Raw genomic sequence first — 25,904 nt, 5'->3', positions numbered from 1 at the left:
GTTCAAATAAATCTGCCCCTTTTTCCTCTTCCTTTTTGGGATTCCTAAGATATGAATGATGTTACACTTTAAGGGGTCACTGAGTTTCCCAAGTCAACATTTGTGATCCAATCTTCCTTTCCCTCTTCTTTTCAGCCTCATTATTTTCCATAATTTTATCTTCTACATCACTGATTCATTCATCTTCATAATTGTATCTAGTCAGTTTTACATCTCAGTTATGGAATTTTTTATTTTGGCCTGACTAGTTTTTAGTTCTTTTATCTCTACATTAAGGGATTCTCTAGTGTCTTGTTTTTCTCAAGCCCAACTAGTGTCCTTATGATTGTTGTTTTGGGACAGCCTGGGGGCCCAGGATGTGTGACTGGTATCTGAAGTGAATGTTGCTGGTGGGACTGAGCCCTTAAACCCATGGAATCTGATGCTAACTATTTGGAACTAATGTCAGAATAGGATTGAACCATAGGATGTCCAGTTGGGTGTCAGAATCAGCAGCTGGTATAACATTTTGTCAGTATTTGATGCTTAAGATAACAAAGAAATATTAAATTCACAAACTTTGCTTCTTATGTGATTTTATCTTTTTGAAATGTTTAATAATATCATCTAGTGAAAAACGAGGAGGTAACTTTATGGAGTTCAAAATCAGAGCATGACTTTTTTCCATTACAGTAAATAAATCAAGCATACATTATTACATGAAGTAATAAAACACCCTGGAAAGAATACAAACAAATATACTAGTAGGCACGCAACAATTTTATTTCTTTTTATAATGTATGCACATGAAATGAGATTGTATACAACAGACCAAAGCCTACCCAGATACCAGGACTCATATAAAAATATTTTAAGGCAGATTTTATTTATTTCTAAATAAGGCAAGTAAAATGCAGATTTAGAATTAAACAGGTCTTCAATAACTTCTGGTTATTATATGGTGAGAGAATTACGAACATCAAATTTTTGAGTATTATTGTACAAAACTGAAAACAAATGCTTTCCAAATTGTAGCAAAACGAATTCCCCCCAATACCATTAAGTCTACAAAGACACTATCAAGTTATCTGATGGTACCCAAATCCTATAATGCTTTCTCAGTGTAAATTTTGAAACATTCTGAATAATTTTATAAGCCCATTTTTCAAAAATGTCATTGGAAAAATACTGAAATCAAAAGAACTTCTGTTACTTTAAGTGCTTAACGTAACAAAACAAATGTGCTTTTCTAGGTTAATTTAATTCAAGTACAGTAGTACTAAAGATAACACATAACTTTAATGAAACCTAATCTTTTTGTGAAAAAGCAAGTCATAAAGCTAAACAAAAGTGGAAAACTAGTATTAGAATCAGCTGCATGAGTTTAGTGTAAGAGTACTTATTTTAAAGTTTTAGCAGAAAAAATCTTAAAGCTTGTTCTCTTCTTTGGAGCTTAAACAGTAGGTTGTGTTCTAATCAGGCAACAGTTAATCATGTTTCTATAGCTCTCTCTTTAATTTTTATACCTGCCAATGTGTTCACGGGCTATAATAAGTCTTTGAATTTGTGCTGTACCTTCATAAATCTGCAAGAAAAAAGAATACACATAGGTGAAATATCTTCAGTACATAAATACTTCAACTTCCTCAATATTTTGGACAGTACCATAAGCTCCATTGTAATACCAAATTCAATCAAACCATATATAGGGTCTGTAATCCATAGAGATTCTGAAACATGATTTTGTGAAACCATGAAACTATAATTCTCTTATAAAAAATCATTTACCAAAATTTTGGGAGTACCTTAAAAATCAAAGGATATCAATATTTCAAAAAGTTTGGAAACCTGAAGTTTAATGTTGCTAAAATATTTATCCAACTTTTCTGAACTGTTTTTAGCTAGTTGTCATCTTCAGTTATTTCCCATTTTTACTCTTACACCAGATTTTCTCTCTTGCTGACTAAGGAACAGAGTTTCTAAAGAAAAAAATGCTGGAAGGACTTGGTTTTAACTTAGATATTCCTAAGTAGCCAGTCCTTACTTCCAGTTTAAACATCTACCCCCAGCAATTTGTTACATATGGTTCAGATGAACCTTTATCAAATGGTTAATAACACTTTATCACTATCTCTTCCAAGTTGTTTTACTCCCAAATAAGGCTTCAATTGATACAACAGTTGTTGAGAAAGATTCAAAATAAAATAGTTTATTTTAAATGATATGCATACTTTTAGGAGAGCAAGTGGTGGATTACAATTAGGTAGATGTTAAGATTCAAGATGGTTGATCCAGACATATACTTACATGTTTATACCATTTACTTTGTTAACCTACTCTCTCAGTCATATACTTAAAGGTAACATTCTTCTGTGTTAATTAGTTTTTAAAGCTTTGGTTTAGCCATCTATGATAGCTTATTATTTTTTTAAGATTTTATTTATTTTTTTAGAAAGAGCACATGGGGGGGGTGCAGAGAGAGAGAGAGAGGAAGAGAGAGAATCTCAAGTAGACTCCACACCCTGTGCAGAGCCCAATGTGGGGCTTGATCCTAGGAGCCCGAGATCATGACCTGGGCTGAAATAAAGAGTTGGACACTTAACTGACTGAGGTACTCCCCTATGATAATTTATTATTTCTAATGGCATAAAATCCCTAAATAATTTGTCATCTGTGAATATTCTTTTACCTAAGAAACAACAAAAATCATTTTTAACCTTACCTGATAGATCTTAGCATCCCTCATTAGTTTTTCTACAGGATATTCTGTATTAAATCCGTTGCCTCCAAAAATCTGCACAGCATCAGCAGCTAACTGATTTGCAATATCTGCAGCAAATGCCTTTGCTATAGAGGCATAGTAGGTATTTCGGCGACCCGAATCAATCTCCCAAGCTGCTCTCTGGTAACTCAATCTAGCTAGTTCAACTTTCATTGCCATTTCAGCCAGCAAAAATGATATTCCTTGGTGCTAGAATTAGAAAGAAAAAAGTTTAAGGATAATAACTATTTAAAAGTTTTTCTCCTAAAACTTTAACTTTAAAACTAATTTTAGACTTAAAAAATCATACTCTTCTTCCTCTAATGTTAACATATTACATAACCACAGTATAAAGATCAAGAACAGAATATTAAGATTACTATTATATTATCTACTAAACTATATACTTTATTTAAATTTGGGCAAGTTTTCCACTAACATCCTTTTCTGTTCAAAGATCCCATCCAGAAATTCAACTGCTATTTCTTCTTAATTTTCCCCAGACTGTTAGATTCTTCAGTTTCTCCTTGTCTTTTATGACCCTGGCACTTCTGAATAATACTGAGTGGTTTTTTTTTTTTTTTTTTTTTTTTGTAGAATGTCCCCCAATTCAGGTTTGTGTGATGTTTTCTCTGAGCTGGAATGAAGTTATGTATTTTTGGCAAAAATACCATAAAAATTATGCGTATTCTCCTCCTGGGTATCTGCTGGGACCTTTTTTTTCTTTTTAATGTATCTATGTATTTTTAAGTAAACTCTACACCTAGCGTGGGGCTTGAACTCACAACTGCATGCTCAGGAGTTACATGCTCTACTGACTAAGCTAGCCAGAAGCCCCTGCTGGGATTTTTTTTTTTAAAGAAAATTATTACAGACACAGTGAAAAATGATGTGATACTTTATAGATGCTGACAGAGGAAAGTAAGCCCCAAGAAAAGGACAAATAAAAAATGCTTCTTATCCCCCCTCTAGAAGAAGTTCATAATCAAAGAGGAGACATAAGACAAACACCTTTAATAAAAAAGACAGTAAGTATTCTATTAGGTGTATAGCCAAACTATTATAGGGTAGAAATATGTTCACCATGTATAGGTAAGTGAAAATTTCAAATATACAGTATGGTTGCAGAAAATATATTCATAGAAAGAAAGAATACAGAGCAAAATGGTCACTGTAATAATCTCTGGACAATGGGATTATGGAGCAGTTTTATTACTTAATTTGCTCATACTGTATCACATAAATTATTCTACAATGAACATGGAATGGAACATATGCTTTAAAATAATACACATTAAAGAAGGCCTATAGGCATTTAGAAATGAGAATACTAAAATTATAAAAACATGCTTTGTATCATAGGCAACACCAAAATGGGTTTTGAAGACTAAGAGGTTATAAAAACCACACAAGTTGACTGTGTACAGACTAATATGCACCAAATGTCACATAAGACAAAAACCTGAGCTGTGCAAGTTCATATATTTACTGTTTCTAAAAATCACACTATTCCAGAATGTGACAAGTTGCTTGAGAGTAGCATGGTATATATGTCTTAAGAGGAGGCAATTATTAACCAATTTAAATAATTACTACATAGAACAAGAATATCCTCCCTTATTTCCTTCTGCCTGATTGTGCCCATTCTTCTAAGCCAATGATTCTTGCAAGTTGTTCTGTTTTAGTTTACACTTTTTTTTTTTTTTTTTTGAATAGGTAATACATCTACCAGTTTGAAGTTCAAACTTCCCTCCTTCTATCATCCCTGCCATCTCCAACCCCATTTAATTCCCCTTCCTGGAGGTACCCAGGCTATTTTTTCATCTTCTCAGAGATCTTATAAACACATATAAGCAAATACATCTACAGCCTCTCCCTTTTTTACACATATGTTGGCCTACCATGTTGATGGTTCTTCATTTTGCTTTGCTTATCAATAAAGCTGAGTGCTTTCTATAGTAATATATAAAGAACTTCTTTACACCTTTTTTTTTATAGCTGTAAACTATTCACTGTATGGTGGATCAACATTTTGGTTGTTTCTATATTTGGCAGTTTCAACATAATGCTGAAATGAATAAGCTATAGACGTGTCATATTGCACATATGGGAGTAAAACTGAAAGATACATGTGAAATACAGGTGCAGAATAACCACTTTTGATATATAATATCAAAACGTTGTTCATAAAAGAAAGAGTGAATTATATTCCCACTGGCAATAAATAGAAGCCCTTATATCACCACAACTTTGGCAACCTGGTATAAGATACCTATGCTTCTCCTGTGAGATGTTAATGAAAAAAATCCCAGTGAGTCTCACTCAGTTTCTTTTCAGCCCATGCTTTGAGAAATCCTGTTCTAAACATCATCCCTGTAATGTCTCAGAATCCCTGTAATGTCTCTGGCCCATCCATGACAGTTTTGCCTTTTGGTTTCTCTAACCCAGTCTATAAGCCTTCACTCAGGATTTAATCTTATACAGCTCTATATTATTTCTTAATATTTGTTTTAGGATATGTATCGTATCTCCATAGAAAAGTTAAAGGTTCCTAAGTACAGAGTCTATGTCAAACTTCTTTTCTATTCCCAGAAATAGCTCATGTAATGTGCCAAAGGACAGACTCTTTAAGTGACTGTGTTCAAATCTTTTTTTTTTTTTTTTTTTAAAGATTTTATTTATTTATCAGAGAGAGGGGGAGAGAGCGAGCACAGGCAGACAGAATGGCAGGCAGAGGCAGAGGGAGAAGCAGGCTCCCCGCTGAGCAAGGAGCCCGATGTGGGACTCGATCCCAGGACGCTGGGATCATGACCCGAGCCGAAGGCAGCTGCTTAACCAACTGAGCCACCCAGGCGTCCCAACTGTGTTCAAATCTTGGTTTCATTACGTATTAGGTGAACCTAAAATTTTACATAAAATAAATGAGACCAAGAGTACCCACTCCACAGTAATGTGAAGATTAAGTGAGTTAATACATGTAAAACCCCTAGAACAGTGCTTGGAACAGAGAAAGTATCCGATTACTAGTATTTTATATAGTAGGTGTTCAGTTACTATTTGTTGAATGGATGAAATAGAAGTTCATAGTGGAAATGTATTCTAAATGCTAGGAGTTTAAGGTTACCAAAACAGAAATTCATAGCCCATATGGTGCTTACATTCAAATGAGAGAGTAAGGAGAGACTTATAATAAACAAACACATACAAGATATAATGTTGAGTGGAGTTAAGAACTATGGGGAAACAAACCCAAGTGGGATTAGTATATAGAGTGTTGGGAGGTGTTGTTTTACATTGGGTGACGAAGATAGATTCGTTAGTAAAACGAATGAGGTAGTGGTATTTGGGGGGAAAGAGGAAAGGTAAAGACAACAGCAAAGGGCCAGTGTGGCTGACAGAAGTCCACTGTAAAAACTCTGGATTTTAATCTGAGTGCTTTGAACACAGCAAGTTCAGTATCAAAATTACCTCTACAAGCAGCTTTCCAAAAGTTTTCCTCTCCAGGGCGTATTTGGTAGCTTCATCCAAAGCTCTTTGTGCTAGTCCCACAGCACCAGCTGCTACCTAATATTTTAACATTTACAAAGCATAAGTTCCTGTTGTTTTTAAAATACAGTTCAATGACTATTTGCCTATAATTCTAAGTTAAGGACTATATAAAGAGAAGATGACCTATACCCTTAGGCAGCAAAAGAAGGGGTGGGAGAGAACAAGCATTTCAATTTATATTTTTTATGAATTAAATAAAGCATTTATGAGGCAGAGGATCACAGCCTAGAAAGTCATTCCTTCTGTTCAACAAGGGAAAGTTTCTTAGGGAACTTATTCCTAATGAGTAAGGGAACAGGAAATGAGCACAATCAGCAGGAATGATTGAGTATGGACTGCCTTTCTGTAACAACTTCGCAGTAACTACAGTAATTCTGTATTTGCTAAAGTAATTTCTGTAACAGGCAATAAGACAGTTGATGAATTCTAAAAAAGAAAAATTATAGTATCTCTCCAACCTTAATTAGATATTAAAAAGGAAATACACACCAAAAAAATAAATAAAAGAGAAATACATACAAAATAGACCACGTTAAAATAAAACTACTCAATGTAATAAAAGATCCTCTAAAGATTGTCAAGTGACTGATATTACTTACTGGAGGTCTAGTTTTATCAAAAGCTCCCATTGCAATTTTGAAACCAGCTCCTTCACCAATTAAAACATTTTCTTTAGGCACTCTCACATCCTCAAACACAATTCCTCTTGTATCTGAACATCGCTGACCCATATTCAATTCCTAATAAGGAAAATAGTATATATTAAGGAACACTTTTTGAGCTAGTATGAATTTTTGCTTTAACCTGTTTTAGGACTTTCTGCAATTATCTAAAAACAGGGGTTAACAAATGATGGGTTATACCTATTTTGTAAAAAAAAAAAAAAAAAAAAAAAAAAAAAAAAAAAAGCTTTATTGGACTAGAATCACTACCTATTTGTTTACATATTATCTATGGTTACTTTCTTGCTACAGTAACAGAACTGAGTAGTCTGGGACAGAAATCTTGTGGATCTCAAAATCTAAAATAGTTATAAACTGGAAGTTTACAAAACAAGTTTGTCAACACCTAATTTAAAACAATGTTTCACAAACTTTGAAACCAACAATAGTCTAAAGATCTACACGTACATTCGGCTCGGGTCATGATCTCAGGGTCCTGGGATCAAGTCCGGCATTGGGCTCTCTGCTCGGCGGGGAGTCTGCTTCCCTCTCTCTCTCTCTGCCTGCCTCTCTGCCTACTTGTGATCTCTCTCTGTCAAATAAATAAATAGAATCTTTAAAAAAAAAAAAAGGCAAATTTCATTATGTTTGAAGGCTATCTTTTTTACCATCAATGTCTGGAAAAGCATTTAGCAAACATACTCTGATTCAGGATGGTTAATTAGGCTTAATGAAGCTAGCAAAAAAATGTGTCAACTCTTTCTTAAAATTAGGTTTACTGAAGTGGAATTTACATACAGAAAAATTCACCCTCTTTACATATAAATCTCTAACAGTTTTGACAAATGTATGTATGGAACCACTACCACAATCAAGATACAGAATACTTCAGCACCCCCCAAAACTCCCTTGTACTTCTTTTAAGTCAACTCCCTTACTTTACTCCCAACCTGAAGCAATGACTGATCTGACTTCCGTTCATATAATTTTTCTTTTTCCAGAATGTCATATGAAGTAGAATGATAATAACAAGTAATAAGTGCCTTCTGTGTCTAACAAAGTGCTTTTGAAATCTACCTATATTGCTGCTGCTCAGTAATTTCTTTCTTTTACTGAGTAGTATTCCACTATGGGGATGTACCATATATCCATTATCTATTCAACAGTGATAGACATTCCCCTCTCACTCCAGTTTTTAGCAATCACATAAAGTTGCTATAAACATTTGTGTTTAAACATTTGTTTTCATTTCTTTTGGATAAATACCTAGGAGTGCTGGGTATGTGGTAAGTGCATATTTAATTTTATAATAAACTGCCAAAGTAACTATATTCCCTCAACTTTTTATTTTGAAAATTTTCAAACAGAAAAGCCATAAGTGTAATGTAACAAATACCTACGTACCCTTTATTTCAATTCACCAATTATCATTTTGTCACATTTGCTTTATTTCTATGTTTTGTGTGTGTAACTAGTAGCATTATTTGCTGAATTATCTGAGAGGAAGTTGCAGATATGGTGACTCTTATCCCTAAGGAAAAAAATTTTAATCTCATTTTTAATCAACATCGTAAGCAGCAAAGAAAATGGGAGCACAGAGCTGTAAATAAACTCTTTAACTTGCTTGCCTAAATAGTATTGATCTGCTTCTAGGCTTGAAGAAATGGTAACAACCAGATATATAGTTTTACCAAGAAAGAAACCAACATTTCTTTTTTTGGTCTTTTTGTCTTGGTCTTTTATAAATCAATAACTCAGACCTTCACTCAACATAATGAGAAAACACTGTTTACAAAAATGGTTCACTCTAGCCTGTTTCCCAGACTCACTCCAAACACTAGAACATTTTAAAAAATCTTTTTATTTATTTATTTGACAGAGATCACAAGTAGCGGAGAGGCAGACAGAAAGAGAGGAGGAAGCAGGATCCCTGCTGAGCAACGAGCCTGATGTGGGTGGGGTTCGATCCCAGGACCCTGGGATGATGACCTGAGCAGAAGGCAGAGGCTTTAACCCACTGAACTACCCAGGTGCCCCTAGAACATTTTTTAAAAAAGGTTTATTTTTAAAAAGAGAGAGAGAGCCTGTCCTCCTATGAGCAAGGGTGGGGGAAGGGGTAGATGAAGAGGGAGAGAAAGAATCCCAAGCAGATTCCCCTCTGAGTACGGAGGTGGTGGGGCTCAATCCTAGGACTCTGACATCATGACCTGAGCTGAAACCAAGACTCTGATGCTCAACTGACTGAGCTACCCAGGCACCTCCAAACACTAAAACATTTAAAACCAAAATGCTTCCTGTACTCCTCTCAAGCCAGATGAAATATAAAACACAAAGCATTTTTAAAAATATTAAATATCACAAATCTATAAAATGACCATTTATTTCAAAAAAAGATTTAAGGAGGTTTAAATATATATAATATAATTATCTGTTTTTCTCACTAGAAAGTGAGCTCCCCAAAGGCAGGGATTTTTGTCTGTATTGATCCATATGGTATCCCCAATAACACAATGGTGCCTAGTATATAGGATGAACTCAATAATAAATATTTACTGAATTAGAGATATATTTTAAGTGAGAAAATTGGGAAAAAAGAGACTGGGTTTAGTACTAAAAACAGTGTAAGTTGTTAGGTCCTTTGCATTTTCTAGAAATGGCCATAAATTTGGCCTTAAGTTTTCTTGCAACCATCCTTAAAAAGAAAACATAAATAGAACATAAATAAAAACAAACCATTTACTTGGAAGAAACACATCCATTCTTATAACTTATACTTTGTTATACACAACAACCTCACTATAATTACACTGGTGAAGTACAGTCTACCTTTAATATCTACTCTTAAAAGAGAATATAGAAAAACAGGGTTAGAAGCCACATTGCAGGGGTGCCTGAGTGGCTCAGTGGGTTAAGCCTCTGCCTTCAGCTCAGATCATGATCTCAGGGTCCTGAGATCAAGCCCTGCATTGGGTTCTCTGCTCTGGCAGGAAGCCTGCTTCCCCTTCTCTCTCTGCCTGCCTCTCTGACTACTTATGATCTCCATCTCTCTCTGTCAAACAAACAAACAAACAAACAAACAAATAAAATGTTAAAAAAAAAAAAAAAAAAAAGAAGCCACATTGGGCAAGTTCCTAGGATACTGTAGTAGTGATCTCAACTCTGCCTTTAAGTGTGTAAATCATTTACTTGGATCTCATTTTCAACATTCAGTGAACAGACTGTAATAATGTGTATATTTTTCCACCTTTAATATTCTGTGGCCTCAAAGAGAAGTTGCCCCTCTTCCGTATTCTAGTAAATGCTTCCATTTTCAAGAGGCTTGAGTACAACAGAACGATTCTGATGGCTTTTAATAAAACAGGATTACATAACCTTTGGTAACTATTAATAAACTTCTAAAATTTCTCCTTTCCCTTCAATATAGACATCATTTGGTCATCATTAGGTTTTCTTTTTTACAAATTCATTTTGCAGAGAAGAGTTTTAAAGTTGTAAAATTAAGTCTCCTCTTCCTAGTCTCAAAGTTATAATCTTTGCTCTCACTAAAATGATTTTAAACACTTTATTTCTTCCTTCTTTGATTTGTTAAATTTTAAAATTTTCTCTTTAGTCTACTTTAAATATTAGTGCTAAATTATCTCCACACACCCAAATTTCAACAGTTCTCAAATATGTTACAGTATCTTTTCTTTTCTTTTCTTTTTTTTTTTTTAAAGATTTTATTTATTCATTTAACAGAGAGAGATCACAAGTAGGCAGAGAGGCAGGCAGAGAGAGAGAGAGGAGGAAGCAGGCTCCCTGCTGAGCAGAGAGCCCGATGTGGGACTCGATCCCAGGACTCTGAGATCATGACCTGAGCCGAAGGCAGCGGCTTAACCCACTGAGCCACCCAGGCGCCCTCTTTTCTTATTTAAACAAAATTTCTGGCCTTCCCACATCCAAGGCTCTTTACCATTCCCATATTTTCCTCAGGCACAGAATTTTCTCTTACTGGTGTTATTGGATCTGGGGTATTGTTTTATTTTTTAATTTTTTTAAAGATTTTATTTATTTATTTGACAGAGAGAGATCACAAGCAGGCAGAGAGAGAGGAGGAAGCAGGCTCCCCGCTGAGCAGAGAGCCCCATGCGGGGCTCGATCCCAGGACCCTGAGATCATGACCCGAGCCAAAAGCAGCGGCTTAACCACTGAGCCACCCAGGCGCCCCTGGGATATTGTTTTTTTTTTTTTTTTTTTTTTTTAAAGATTTTATTTATTTATTTGACAGAGAGAGACCACAAGTAGGCAGAGAGGCAGGCAGAGAGAGAGGAGGAAGCAGGCTCCCTGCTGAGCAGAGAGCCCGATGTGGACTCGATCCCAGGACCCTGAGATCATGACCTGAGCCGAAGGCAGCGGCCTAACCCACTGAGCCACCCAGGCGCCCCTGGGATATTGTTTTAATCACGACAGTGGGCATAATGCTAGTTATCCTACCAAAAGGCTGCTGTGAGGAAGGGCAAAGAGTGGGAAAATCTTCTGAAACCTAAAACTCTGTTATTGGGCAGGCCACATAAGTGGCAGCTGCATTTCTGCTTCATTATACCTCAGAGCTGTTAAAGACTGGCACCAGGAACAACCAGTTTTCCAAATCATGAATCAAAAGGATTATTCTCAACTTAAAATCTTCAGCTATAATATATAGACTATTTCACCTGGTAATATCAAAACATAACTTTTAAGGGATGGGTTAAATACGTGATGGGGGTTACAGAGCAAACCTATCTTGATGAGCACAGGGGTGATGTATGGATGTGTTGAATCACTATGAATCCTGTACACCTGAAACACTATATGTTAACTGGAATTAAAAACTTAAAAGAAAAAGAAGGGGAGGAAGCTTTATTTTTATTGCAACTTAGTACAAAGAAAATGTTTTCAATAAAGAAAGCTAAAAGAGTAATTCTGAAATTTATAGTTAAAATAGTATTTGAGGCCTTAATCACTGATATATACACACTTTACCTTTCTTCCAATCTGCACTCCTGGGGTATCTGCTTCCACAATGAATCCAGTAAAGGCTCTATTAGCAGGAGTCTTTGGATCCGGATCAGAACGAGCCAGTAAGAAATACCTATTACATATATAATGTGGATATGATGACAATATAGTGACATCAACAGACAACACATGGTGATAGCTATCTCATTTAGTCCTCCCAAAAATCCCAATTATTATTCTCCCATTTTACAGATTAAGAAATGAAGAATCAGAGAGGTCAAAAACTTGCCCAAGTCACATACTTACAATGTAGCAGAGCTAGTGTTTTAACCCAGGTCTACTTCCTACTTAATATGGTATTTAACTTTTTTTTTTAGTAGTCTGAGTTCTTAGTAAAAATTCCTCATATCAAAATTATACAATATAAAAAGAAAAGTATGTATCATATTGGAAATGGCATTTTTCCCTTCCCAAAACTAGTATGACTCTTTAAGGGACAAGCTATCTGGAAAAGGACAACAAATAGGGCTGCCTGCGAAAGGAGTAATATATGAAATAAAGACACCTGTATTCTGCCTACTGTCTTCTTTTTGCAGCAAAATCACTGTTTTTGTTATAGCTGAATTATTATGAATATTTACCAGGTTTTCCCTCCAGAATTTTTCCCAGAATTGATTTTTAAAAAAAATTTTTTTAAGATTTTATTTTTTTATTTGACAGAGATCACAAGTAGGCAGAGAAGCAAGCAGAGAAAGGGGTAAGCAGGCTCCCCACTGAGCAGAGAGCCTAATGCGGGGCTTGATCCCAGGACCCTGTGATCATGACCTGAGCCAAAGGCAGATGCTTAACCCACGGAGCCACCCAGGTGCTCCTCCCAGAATTGATTTTAAAGTGAAACATGAGGTATGTAAAAACATCTAAATGTAACCTGTGTTCTAAATGGCCCGACATAGGAGAATTTTTAAAAAATTCCTTAAACAGGGACACCTGGGTGACTCAGTGGGTTTTTACAATTTTTACTTGATAGTAGTAAAAAATAGTAAAAATTATCTTCTAGTTTCTTATATTACCTAATTTATCTTACTACATGAGAATTATACCTAACGAATTCTTAAAATTATGAAAACTTTTTTAGATTTTATTTATTTGTGAGAGAGAGAGAGAGAGAGAGAGCACATGTACACAAGCAGGCAGAGTGGCAGACAGAGGCGGAGAGAGAAGCAGGCTCCCTGCCGAGCAAAGAGCCTGATGCGGGACTCAATCCCAGGACCCTGGGATCATGACCTGAGCCAAAAGCAGTGGCTTAACCGACTGAGCAACCCAGGCGTCCCAAATTATGAAAACTTCTAATTGCACTGTTAGATTTATTTTAATAGTTCCTTCATTTTTCTATTACTTTCTGTTATCATGATGACTTACTTAAAGATAATCATACAGCCCTCCTTAATACTGGACAGTGATAAAGGGGTTGATAGGTTTAAAATAAATAATTTCCTTGGGGTGCCTGGGTGGCTCAGTGGGTTAAAGCCTCTGCCTTTGGCTCAGGTCATGGTTTCAGAGTCCTGGGATCGAGCAGCGCATCGAGCTGCGCATCGGGCTCTCTGCTCAGCGGGGAGCCTGCTTCCTCCTCTCTCTCTCTGCCTGCCTCTCTGCCTACTTGTAATCTCTGCCTGTCAAATAAATAAATAAAATCTTTAAATAAATAAATAAATAAATAAATAATTTCCTGGTAGGCTCATTCCCAGGAATAATGCTTTACCTGCTAGAGAACTGCGCTACAGAGCACACACATATACTGAATCAGAATTTTTGCAGACAAGTAGGAACAGCCCATTTAGTTCATTATTCCAATCACCAGCGACCCCTTATCCTAAGAAGTCTTTATCTATATACTTGCAGTGATGGGTAAAAACATTTCCCATGACAACTCAACAACATTGGATAGCACTGTTGTTGGAAAGCTTGTTTTTATGTCTACAGTTTTCTAACTTTATTTCTTAAGATTTTTATTTATTTATTTGACAGAGAGAGACATAGCGAGAGAGGGAACACAAGCAGGGGGAGTTAGAGGGGGAGAAGCAGGCTTCCTGCTGAGCAGGGGGCGTGATGCAGGGCTCAATCCCAGAAGCCTAGGATCATGACCTGTGCGGAAGAGAGATGCTTAACAACGGAGCCACCCAGACGCCCCATTTTTCTAACTTTGACCCATTAATTCCACTGGCTTACTGAAGCAAATGTACAACACTGCTCTTTATTCTGTGTGATGTTATTCCAAAACTTTCATAATTCTTCTAAACTAACTTAATTCCTTTACTCTTCACGGGACATGTTTCCTAGACTCTTCCTAATGAGGGATACTTACTTGCTTCTTACCTTATTCCATTTTGTCAATGCAAGTCTTAAAATGTATCATACAGAACTATTACCACTTTTCCCCTCATTTGTGTTGTATTCCTATCATTTCAGCCAGAAATTACATTACCTTCTTAGACATCACAGTGTTGGTTCCTACTGAATCTACAGGTATCCATTTTACTGTCATCTTTTTTCCACAAATAATGGTATAAATAGGTTTGTCAATGTTTTTACTGCAGGTGATTTTATAATCCTTTGTTGAAATTCACGTCATTGTTTTTAGACCTATACACTTTGACCTTTAGATTTTACTAAAGTAACATTCCGTCTTTCCTAAAAGATAATCTGAGTTTTAAGATTGTCTTCGCCTGTTGTTCAGAATCAGAGAAGTGTACTATACCAATGGCTTTCCTTTTTCCACAGTCTTCAGAGAATAGTTCCAAGGAGATGCTAGTATAGCCAGTGGAGATATTAAGCCACGTAGATGGATTCACATTCAACCACAGCAGGTGTTTTTGTTTTATTTTCTTTTACAAATTAAACTTCTGAAGAGTGAGGTTGAAGAAATAATTCAGGGCTTAAAAATAGTTTTTAAAAATAACTGAACTATTTATGATCTTTTATGGACATTCCAGTTCCATGAATAAAACTTACTTTTTCTAAATATTTTATTTATTTATTTGACAGAGAGAGAGAGACCTTGAGTGAGTGCATAAGCAGGGAGAGCAGGAGAGGGAGCAGCAGGCTCCCCACTAAGCAGGGTGCCACAGCTGGATACCAGGACCCTGGGATCACAACCTGAGCCAGAGGCAAGTGCTTAACCCACTGACCCACCCCAGGCACCCCTAAAACTTACCTTAATTGTGGTACTTTAAAATCAAGGAGACAGAGAAGGTTCTTATATGAAGTAATTAACAAGCAATATATAGAGGTGTTTTAAACAACATACCAATTAGCTTTTCCTCCATTGGTTATCCACATCTTCTGACCATTAATAATATATTCATCTCCTTTCCTTTCTGCTTTGGTTTTTATACCAGCTACATCAGAGCCAGCTACAGGTTCTGTTACACAGTAAGCCTTAAATATATAGAAGCAATAAAAATAATTTAAATTTAATTATTAAATTATGAATGTTTAGAACCAGTAGTGTATTTTATTTTTGAAGCCAGTATTTTAAATATTTTTAAATACCTAAAAATAAAATATTCTCAGAGAATCATATAAACTGCTCAAATGTAGCAACATTAATATATAACTTAAAACCAGATATAGGATATCAATAAACCATATAAATCAAAATGTTAGATAACGTCAAGTTAATTTATTCACATGTAATCATTATTCAAATGTTTCTTTAGTATCTACTATGTACCAGGTTATGAATCAGGAGATGGAAAAACTAGAGATAAAAGACTGGTCTTCAAGATTTCCACAATAGTGGAGATGAATACTAACTATATTGTAATTACATATCTAAGTACTACAGTCATACACAATGATCTTGTGAAACTAGTTTAGCTTTAGGGTGTCAGGAAAAGCTTTCCAAAGGTGATGTTCACATCAAGTCTCAAAAAGGAAAAGGTATTCTTTGGGGATGAAGAAGGAATGTGTATTCCACGCAGAATAACAAATGCAAATGATATTGAGATAAATGCAGGGTTACCCAGAGTTTGTAATTCCAAAGTAGCAGAGTCCCATAACATGTAAATTCTATGCATGTAAGGGAATTGACTATTTTCATTTTCACCCTTGATTTCATATTCTGGGTACATTTACTGCCATTATGCACTAGCAGGGGAAAAATGTATAGTAAACCTTTATTAATTCAGAAGTTAGAATAACACAGGGACTACAGTAAATTTATTTTTATATATACTGAAGTACTGGTAACACACAAAACAGCCAAAAAATATTTAAAATACTTGAACTATTTTTAAACACTTTTATCTTAGAAATACGTATTTATAAACAATAATTATAAATATTCTTATCAGTGCATTAATGAAGGTTCTCCTAAGCAACTCCATGCTAAAATTTTTTTAGCTTATTTCTAGTATTATACAGGATACAGCAAAACAATCTAAATGTGTCAATTTTAGACAATATTGAGAACTAGCCTATTAAACTCTGATTTAAGAGTTACCAATTAATTAAAAAATCTGTATAAATGTTTTTATTAAGCAGTTTGCCTAAAACTAAGGTACCTGAAAAGAGAAACCTTGATTCTTAACTTTCTAGTCTTTCAGACCTATTTTCACAATTAGTTCAAAACTGTTAACAATTTACTATATTTTGGTATCACAATCACACCCTAAATTGAAATCTGTTCAGCCTATAAACAAAATTCAAAATCCTTATGTAAAAATACTTTCAGAATAGGTCCTCAGTGTGTGTGTGTGTATATATGAATAAATATCTTTTTTTTTTTTTTTAAATAGGCTTCACGCACAGTGTGGGGCTTGAACTCATGATCCTGTGATCAAGAGTCACCTGTTCCACTGAATGAGCCAGGTGGGGGCCCCTATAACTATCTTTTAAAAATCCAATTTAAATATTTGTTAAGTAGTGCTCAGGGAATTAAATAAAATCTATATTCTTTCCAAGCCACTTGCTCAACAAATAGAATAGCTTTTCAGTCACGTTAATTTCTTCTTAGTTCAAAAGACTATTAGTTCAAACACCTACTGTCATACATTCAGTCTGAACTTCCTGACACACTCACTCAGGTCCTGAACTACAGAGTGCTCCATTAAACATCAAGTATTTCTTTCTTGACAATAAGCTAGGAGATTATGACACTTGTCTTGTACCCTAGAAACACCATTATACCTAAATGTGTTGCTAACATTTGTCTTCATGTGTTACATTCCAGTGTACACATATGTACCGGAAAGTAGAAATAGCACCCTTGTTCCCAAGCAGCAGCTGCACATACTCACACACATCAGTGGAGCCTCAGTGAGCCTCCCCAAATACTTCTTTTGTTGTTGATCATTTCCAGCAATAAGAAGAGGCATTTGCTACCAAAGAAATGTGACATTGAAAAAAGCAAGATATTTTATTAGGTATGTAAATTCAGAGATACTATAATTCAAAACGAGAGTACTAATTTCTCCCAAGGGATAAGTCCAAAGAACTGGCTAGCCTTTATTCTTCCTTTAAGAGAGTTAAAACCAAGAGGAAATAAATCTGTGAATCTAGTATTTTCAAAAATTAAGTTATATTGGGCTTGTTGGTAATATGTAAAAATCCACTGTAGTAATATACACAAAGAATTAAATTTAGGATTAATAACGTGTTACATATGATCAGACATCTTAAGAACTGCTCACTAAATTCAGCACTGCCAGCAGTGGCAGCAAGCCTTCCTGATCCTTCTCTCCAGAATGCTAGTCTTTGGCCCTGCCCTTACCTAAGAATTGCCACTGACAGAGCAGCCAAAGCAAACAGTTTCCCTACAAGGACAGCTAGGACTCCAATTACTGGGGACAACAGGAACAGAATGATCAACTTATGCAGTAATAACTCTAGGCTTCACTGCACAATCTTGTGTTCCTTTTATTCACTTATTTTTAGAAGATTTTATTTATTTGACAGAAAGAGTGCATAAGCAGGGGAGAGCAGGGAGCCTGATGTGATGCCTGGCTGGATCCCAGGACTCTGGGATCATGACCAGAGCCCAACTGATCCATCCAGGTGCCCCTCCTCTATTCCTTTTTTTTTTTTTTTTAAAGATTTTATTTATTTGATCACAAGTAGGCAGAAAAGCAGGCAGAAGAGAGAGGGGGAAGCAGGTTCCCCGCTGAGCAGAGAGCCTGATACGGGGCTCCATCCCAGGACCCTGGGATCATGACCTGATCTGAAGGCAGAGGCTTTAACTGACTGAGCCACCCAGGTGCCCATCCTGTATTCCTTTTAAAGAAAATTATGTTGGCCAACTAACCTAACCTAGCAGTACCGTTTCACTTAGGCAATTAATTTTCTAAGAAACTTACCCCCAAAGAATTTGCTTCAATAGCAGTCTGAACCCCTGTGCATCCATAAGCCAATTCTTCAGTAATTAAACAAGCATCAAAAATTCCAAGTCCAAGACCTCCTGTAGAATCAAAATATTTTAAGACCCATTATAATATATAGTAGATCTTATTAGAAATAAAGGTGAACTATTTTAATTACCAAGAAACTAAAAAAATTGTTCTAGTTAGCACAGTAACAAATTAGACTTCTCCAAAATAGTTTTAAATATTTCAAAAAATTTTCTATTTGTAATCTGGACCTGCATTCCTGTTTCAACTTGATTTTGTAAAAATTTGATTCAACTGTGCTAAAACTTTGACTCTTTCACCTGAAGGAGTGACTATCTCATAGAAAAAAGTCTGAACAAAATGTAAAATCAAAGGTAACACCAAAATGCAACAAACTGACTAACTCTAAAGAGAAATTACCAGAGTCTAGGATGAAATTAAGGTTGAAGTGAGTTATAAAGGAAAAATGCCTTGAAGTGTGAATACAAGGTTTCTCAAAACAGGCAAATACTGAAGTCTGAACAAAGATAAAGGTAGAAAGCCATTTATCATAAATGACTTAAGATAAATGGCAGTTAATATTTGAAAGAATGAGTAGAGTTTTACCATTTTCCCTGTTCATATGCATTATAAGGATTAAAAATGTGAAGAAAACTTACCATAACTCTCTGGAATGTGTGTATTCATTAAGCCAAGTTCCCATGCTCTTTTAATTAAGGGGACAGGGTACTAAAAGGAAAGAAAAAGGTAAAAATGACCTTTTAAAAAAAACAATTATATTAAAAATCTACATAGTTCAATTATATAATCTTAAAAAAAATGTAAACAACTTTTTTCTCCTTAAAATGCATATACCTACCTCTCCACTTTTATCGTATTCTGCAGCAACTGGGATTATTTCTTCCCTGGCAAATTTACGAGCAGTAGCTTGAAACTCTTTTTGCTGTTCAGTGAGCTCTAAGAGTAAATCATTTAAAAAAATATTAAAACAAGATAATGAGCTGAGGAAAAATGTCCTATGAACTCAGTATGTGAAAATTTATAATGAAGTCTTTAACTCTTGATTAACCAGAAAAGTCCACAAATAAACCACAAAGACCACAACACACTTTTTGGACTAGAAAGATTTCACTATATAATATAAATAAATCTATGTCAATAGAAGTACCAAAGGACGTAGGTAAGATTTCTATCTTTTACAAATGAGTAACAGACATAAATTTGTTTTTCTCTTCTAATTGGTGAGAATTAAAAAAAAAATTGTTTTCACTTGTTATTAGTTCCTAAGCAGATTTATCAAATGTTTAGTAATCCTGAGATGAAACTAAATATAAGGTACTCCCTGATCTCAAGAATCAGTCCAACCAGGGAGATGAGACATGCTCGGTGACCATAAACCAATAAAACCTGTTCTATATAAGTTATATCAGTTATATAAGTTATATATAAGTTCCATATAACTTGTATCATATAAGAATACCAATATGTGGGATGCCTGGGTGGCTCAGTAAGTTAAACATCCGCCTTCAGCTCAGGTCATAATCTGGGAGTGCTGGAATCGAGCCCTGTATGAAGCCCTGCATGGAGCTCCCTGCTAGGTCGAGGGAGCTTCTTCTCTCTCTGTCCCTCACCCCGCTCATGCTCTCTCTCTCAAATAAATAAATTTTTAAAAAAAGGAAAAAAGAAAAATTTTTAAAAAGACTACTAATACTACAATTTCACTCTTCCTTTAAACTCAGATAATTTAAGGTTATAAATTAGCACAAAGCAACTGGTAAAAGTGGTGGGAGGGTTTCTCAAAAGTTAACAGTAAGATAGAACTCTAATTCAACTGCAAAAAATATGAGATTCTATTGTTATAAAACTAATGAAATGAATGTGGTGGTTGGACTAAGGACAGGAGCTGATCATTTGGATTTTTTTAAATCCACACTATCATAGGGTTTTAATGTGGTTGTGTCAAATATCAAAGGATAGGTAAAATTTAAAAGAGATATAGGGTATTTCAGGTAAGAACAATAAGAACAAAAACAAAGATAAGAATGAGCCAGCATATTCAAGACTATAATAATCATTTTGTATAGGGATATGAGAAATAAAATGTAAAAGACATGAGAACTTTGGTGTTGGATCAAATAGCCTAAAATCAAATCTCTCATTTTATAGATAAGGAAACAAAAGCTCAGAATGAGGACATGATAGCCTCACAGTCTTACCATGAATTAGCAGTAAAAATATACTTCAGTTTCAGTCACTGTTCTCTGTATCACAATTACTTCTAATATTGGAACCATCAGATACCAAGGTTGTGGTTGAGTAAAGGACAGGGAAGGCAGGCACCTAGTTTCTATTATTTATTGAGAACCTACTCAAATCTAGTCACTGTGTACTACGGATTTACATATGTAGTACATTAACCTTCAGATATATCCCATGTTGTAAATATTATCTCCACTTTAGAAAGAGCCAGATACAACTGCCCACAGATGTTATCCCTGGTCCTTAAGTTTAATGATCTCACTCCTCAACACCTGTATCTATCCCATCCTGTTACTCAACAAACCATCAGATTTCTCCAGCTGTTTTTTTTTTTTTTTTAAGATTTTATTTATTTATTTGACATAGAGAGATCACAAGTAGACAAAGAGGCAGGCAGAGAGAGAGAGGGAAGCAGGCTCTCCGCTGAGCAGAGAGCCCAACTCGGGACCCAATCCCAGGACCCTGAGATCATGACCTGAGCTGAAGGCAGCGGCTTAACCCACTGAGCCATCCAGGCGTCCTCTCCGGCTGGTTTCTTACTACTAAATATGAATTTGTAAGTGACAAACTGAAACAAAATAGCAATACCTATGTTAATAACACAGTAAGAGAAAATCCAATGCCCCAAGCTGCTATCCTCACATGGCCTGAAATTTCCCATTTAATTCTCTTTCAAAAACTGTAAAGAAGCTAACAATCTTAAAACATAAAATGAAAACCAAAAATGAAACCCTGGTGAGCTCTGAGCTTGTCATTTGTATCCGGTATGAGTTAATTATCTGAGCTGCCTTGTAATTATTTTCTGAGACCAAGAAACCAGAGAAAATGGATTTTTAACTAAAAAAAAGGTAATAATTTTAAAGCAAGAAGCACTTTAGGAGGTGATGAATGCTAAAAATAGGGATTATTATTTCAATTTTTTTTCAGGATCTGCATTTTAGAGAGCAACGGGTTTGCTTGCTTCAGCAGCACATATACTAAAATAGAGAGCAAAGGGAAAGGGAGATCTTATGCCTTTTCCTTCCCAAACCACATGACTCTCTCATCCCAGGACTTTAAATCCTATCCATTAGCAACAAAACTGCAGTTCAGATATATTAGGGTCAAAACAGGCTTTGGCTTCTTAGCAGGTTCCTAGCACTATGTATCTAAGTGTTCAAAACACATCTTTTGCATTCGAATTTCTAACTTGAAGACTGTACCTATCAGTAAATTTGTTATTTTAGGGTTACATACTTAGGAAAAGGGCACAGATATTATGTCTGCTAACACAGGTCTCTACACAGAATATTGTGCTGAAAAAAAAAAAAGAGGTCAGGGGCGCCTGGGTGGCTCAGTGGGTTAAGCCCCTGCCTTCGGCTCAGGTCATGATCTCAGGGTCCTGGGATCGAGTCCCACATCGGGCTCTCTGCTCAGCAGGGGGCCTGCTTCCCTTCCTCTCTCTCTGATCTCTTCCCTTCCTCTCTCCTACTGTGATCTCTCTCTGTCAAATAAATAAATAAAATCTTAAAAAAAAAAAAAAAAAAAGAGGTCAGGAAGCATGGGTGTGACTGGAAATCTGTGGATGGTAATTGGTTCTATTTATTGACAGACAATACTAAGATGATTTACAAGTATATTCCAGACAAATACATATACAATGCAATAAAAAATGCACATATATAACAAGTATGTTTAAAGTCAAAAGACAGAACAAAACATACCAAAATTAAATCCCAATTTTGGTTCATGCTGTAGGGCAGCTTTTGTATGTTGTGATCTCCAGTCAAAACGAGAAACACTTTTTAGGACCTGTAAAAGATAATTTTATTAAAATTAAACATCAAATAAGAGAATACTGGCAATTACAAGTGAGTACAGCTACTTGTTTGACTATACTCAAGAGCATAGTTTTTTTTTTTGTTGTTGTTTTTTTAAAGATTTTATTTATTTATTTGACAGAGAGAGATCACAAGTAGGCAGAGAGCTAGGCAGAGAGAGAAGGGGAAGCAGGCTCCCCGCTGAGCAGGGAGCCCGATGCGGGGCTCGATCCTAGGACACTGAGATCATGACCTGAGCCGAAGGCATCGGCTTAATCCACTGAGCCACCCAGGCGCCCCAAGAGCATAGTTTTTTTAAGTCATTACTTAAAGGCCTTCATTAAATAAATAAGCCAAGTATTAGATGTGTGAACACTTACTACAAAAGAAATATTTTTTTTTTAAAGATTTTATTTATTTATTTGACAGAGAGAAATCACAAGTAGATGGAGAGGCAGGCAGAGAGAGAGAGGGAAGCAGGCTCCCTGCTGAGCAGAGAGCCTGATGCGGGACTCGATCCCAGGTCCCTGAGATCATGACCTGAGCTGAAGGCAGTGGCTTAACCCACTGAGCCACCCAGACGCCCCCAAAAGAAATATTTTTAAGAACAATGAAAATAACACTGATCAGCAGTATTTGTACTACTCAAGTGGAGTTTCTCAGAGGCAAACAATATTCAGGGGTATTAGCAGACATAGGACTGCTATCCTGGAAATCTCACAAGCTTTAGGTCATTTGTGATTGAGAAGTTGGGGTGGGGACAAAAATAGGACGGAATAGTACTGTGTTCAAGAGTTCCCCAGTCTATCAACTTTGATACTCTGTCCGGTGAGCCTCAGAGGTGTGCCTCTGGGAATCATCCCCTTGGAGGATTCCATTTTCTAAGATACCTCACTTTATTCAACAAAACAAATTAGCCTAAAACTATATTCTATATTTTCTGCTCTTGTCTATAGGCATTCTTAGAATATTCTAAGGCAGTGGTCAGCACACTATGGCAGCCACTGGATTTGTAAATAAAATTTTATTAGAACAACATATTGTCTATTACTGCTTTTCCAGCAGAGTTGTACAGTTATCAGAAATCATGCGGTCCACAAACCTGAAAATATTTACTGTCCCTTTACAAAAACGTTTGCCAACCCTGTTCTAAACTATTGCTATGCTACATTTCTTAATATCTGCAATATACCATTTCTTTTGAAAAATGTATAAAAAAGTATCAGATATATATATATTGTTCCTTTGCAGTCCATTTTTATACTCATGACAATTTAATGTACACAAAAATAACCATTTGCATTTATTAAAGTTAATGGAAACCATACCGTAACTCCTTCCTGAAAATGTTTGAGGACAGCAAAACATAGTTTACACTTCAAAGGATTTGATGGAAATATCCCTATGCAATTCTAATATTCCAAAGAAAAGAGAAACTGAACAATATACTTATGTTTGAAACATAAGTATACATATGTTGCTCATGTTTCTTGAAAACTGTAAAAAGAAACTGTCCATTTTGTAGGTGACAACTTCAGCTTATACAGAGAATCACCTACATTTGAAGTGACAATAAAGACTGTCAAGTATTTTTTTTAGTATTTATTTTTTAAAAAGATTTTATTTATTTATTTGACAGAGAGAGAGATCACAAGTAGGCAAAGAGGTAGGCAGAGAGAGAGAGGGAATCAGGGTCCCTGCTGAGCAGAGAGCCCAATGCAGGCCTAAATCCCAGGACCCTGAGATCATGACCTGAGCCAAAGGCAGAGGCTTAACCCACTGAGCCATCTAGGTGCCCCAAGATTGTCAAATATTTTAAATAGCTCTTTCAAAATAACACTTTATAATTTTGGCACTGGGGTGAGGAAAGGGCATTTTTCTTCGAAGCTCAGGTCATATTCTGAAAGCTTCCTGCTTGGATCTTGAGGGCTAGTGCTTTTCTATAGAATGTGAAAGATTCTAGTTTGGTCCTTGATATGTACATATAAAACATACTTAAATATTCTGTTAAATAGTAATTAGGAAATAAATGATTTTTCACTGTAATAAAAATGCTATATTGAAATTAAAAATAAATTTACTTTGGAATAAAACATGGTTTCTCTAATCCTTACTGTTCAGTCATCATAGACCAAAGCTATACTTGTTTACAGTCACATTCCACGTATTAATTCACTGAATCTCCAAGTCAAGCCTAGGATTAAGGCACTACTTTTTTTCCTATTTTGCATATGAAGAAACTGAGACTCAGAAAGTTCAAATGGAACCAGGATTCTAACATTTACTATAGAGAATCCATACCACCAACCACCCTGCTATACTGCTCTTTCAATTTAAGTCTCCTAATTGGTTATTACACTGAATAAAGAAAAACGCCATCCCACAAAAATCAGACCAAATCAACTCGGCTCTTCTAAATGTGTGTTTAGGTATCAGTGCACAAAAATCAAAACTTACAAAACAGGTAAAATAGTCTGCAAGACTTTAAATAGGGAATTATTAGTGGATTTAAAATAATTTATAAAAAGTTTACATATTATTTTTCAGGAAAATGTTATATAAAACAAAATACAAAAGTAGCTACAGCCAGGGAACAATCCCCATCTATCTGCTAATTACATATAATGTTAGCCATTTAGAGAGTGGCGTCAGTGGACACAGAATATAGAAGCTGTAGACTGTTTGGATTTAGGATGGTTTAACTCTACATTCCACAAGTATTTCCCAGAGCCTGCGGCAATTACAACCTTAACTCAATTATAAATGACATTTAAATTGCAGTTTTGTGTTAATATATCAATAATATTTATGGTATAGAGCATCTACTGAGACAAATTAGAATCTGTGAGCCACAACACGAGAAGAGACAAGCTTCGAGCAAAATTCTGCGGTAGGTTCTTTGTAATGTACGGAACAGAAGCGCTCTCTTCCACAGCCCAAAACCAAAACCAAAGAGTATTAAACATATTAAGTATCCCAAGAAGAGGCTGCTTCGTTTTCCTTTTCCCGGTGACTCTGCAGCCGCCCAAGACAAGAATGTCTGAAATCTACACTTTCTAGCATTATCAAATGCACGATGAAATTTACTTTTATGATTTCTTCTTGGGCTAGAGATAGCAAGCCATAGAGTTTTCTCAAAAATATACTGTAAAAACAAGGCCTTTGCTCTTTCTGAGATCCCCGCCCAGTTCAGAGACAGGTTCACGTACTGACGGGGTGAGATTCCTGGGGTAAATATTTGGAAAGTTCCCCCGGCCAGAGGAAGGGGGAAAAAAAAAAAAAAGAAAAAGAAAAGAAAAAGGACATTCTGAAAGTGACCAGCGCCTATATTAGTCCGAGGGAGTCCCTCCTCCCCCCCATCCCGGGAAGGCACCTATTTTCCTCCCAGGCTTCCCTCCTTCCCACCCCTTCCAAACACCACAACCTCCATTTCCCAACCCCACCGACCCTTGCTCTCTCTCACCCTGCAGCTACGCCTAAACACCGCAGCCATGTTGACTCTCGGTCCGGCTACTCAAACGATAACTCAGTCCGG

The 25,904-nt window shown here is 35.8% G+C and overlaps 1 protein-coding gene across 1 annotated transcript; it reads right to left on the bottom strand.

Moving 5' to 3' along the window:
• Positions 1 to 738: 738 nt before the first annotated feature.
• Positions 739 to 25,904, bottom strand: ACADM (acyl-CoA dehydrogenase medium chain). The gene is made up of 12 exons (XM_059136565.1): positions 25,833 to 25,904; positions 22,274 to 22,361; positions 19,171 to 19,268; positions 18,971 to 19,040; positions 18,282 to 18,382; positions 17,226 to 17,306; positions 15,233 to 15,363; positions 11,953 to 12,061; positions 6,889 to 7,029; positions 6,209 to 6,304; positions 2,702 to 2,950; positions 739 to 1,564 (listed from the first exon to the last, which is right to left on the bottom strand). The coding sequence occupies exons 1-12, from the start codon at positions 25,860 to 25,862 to the stop codon at positions 1,493 to 1,495; spliced, it is 1,266 nt and encodes a 421-aa protein (XP_058992548.1). The 5' UTR covers positions 25,863 to 25,904; the 3' UTR covers positions 739 to 1,492.

The sequence above is a fragment of the Mustela lutreola genome, chromosome 10, assembly GCF_030435805.1.
Source record: "Mustela lutreola isolate mMusLut2 chromosome 10, mMusLut2.pri, whole genome shotgun sequence".
Classification (NCBI taxonomy): Eukaryota; Metazoa; Chordata; class Mammalia; order Carnivora; family Mustelidae; genus Mustela; species Mustela lutreola.
This window is presented reverse-complemented; position numbering and strand designations above follow the sequence as displayed.

Coding starts and splice junctions, on each gene's coding strand:
- ACADM (XM_059136565.1), bottom strand. CDS start 25,862: ATGGCTGCGGTGTTTAGGCGTAGCTGCAGG. Junction 17,307..18,281: donor TTGAAGCAAATTCTTTGGGG/GTAAGTTTCTTA, acceptor TTTCTTTGGTAG/CAAATGCCTCTTCTTATTGC. Junction 6,305..6,888: donor TTGATAAAACTAGACCTCCA/GTAAGTAATATC, acceptor TTAAAATATTAG/GTAGCAGCTGGTGCTGTGGG.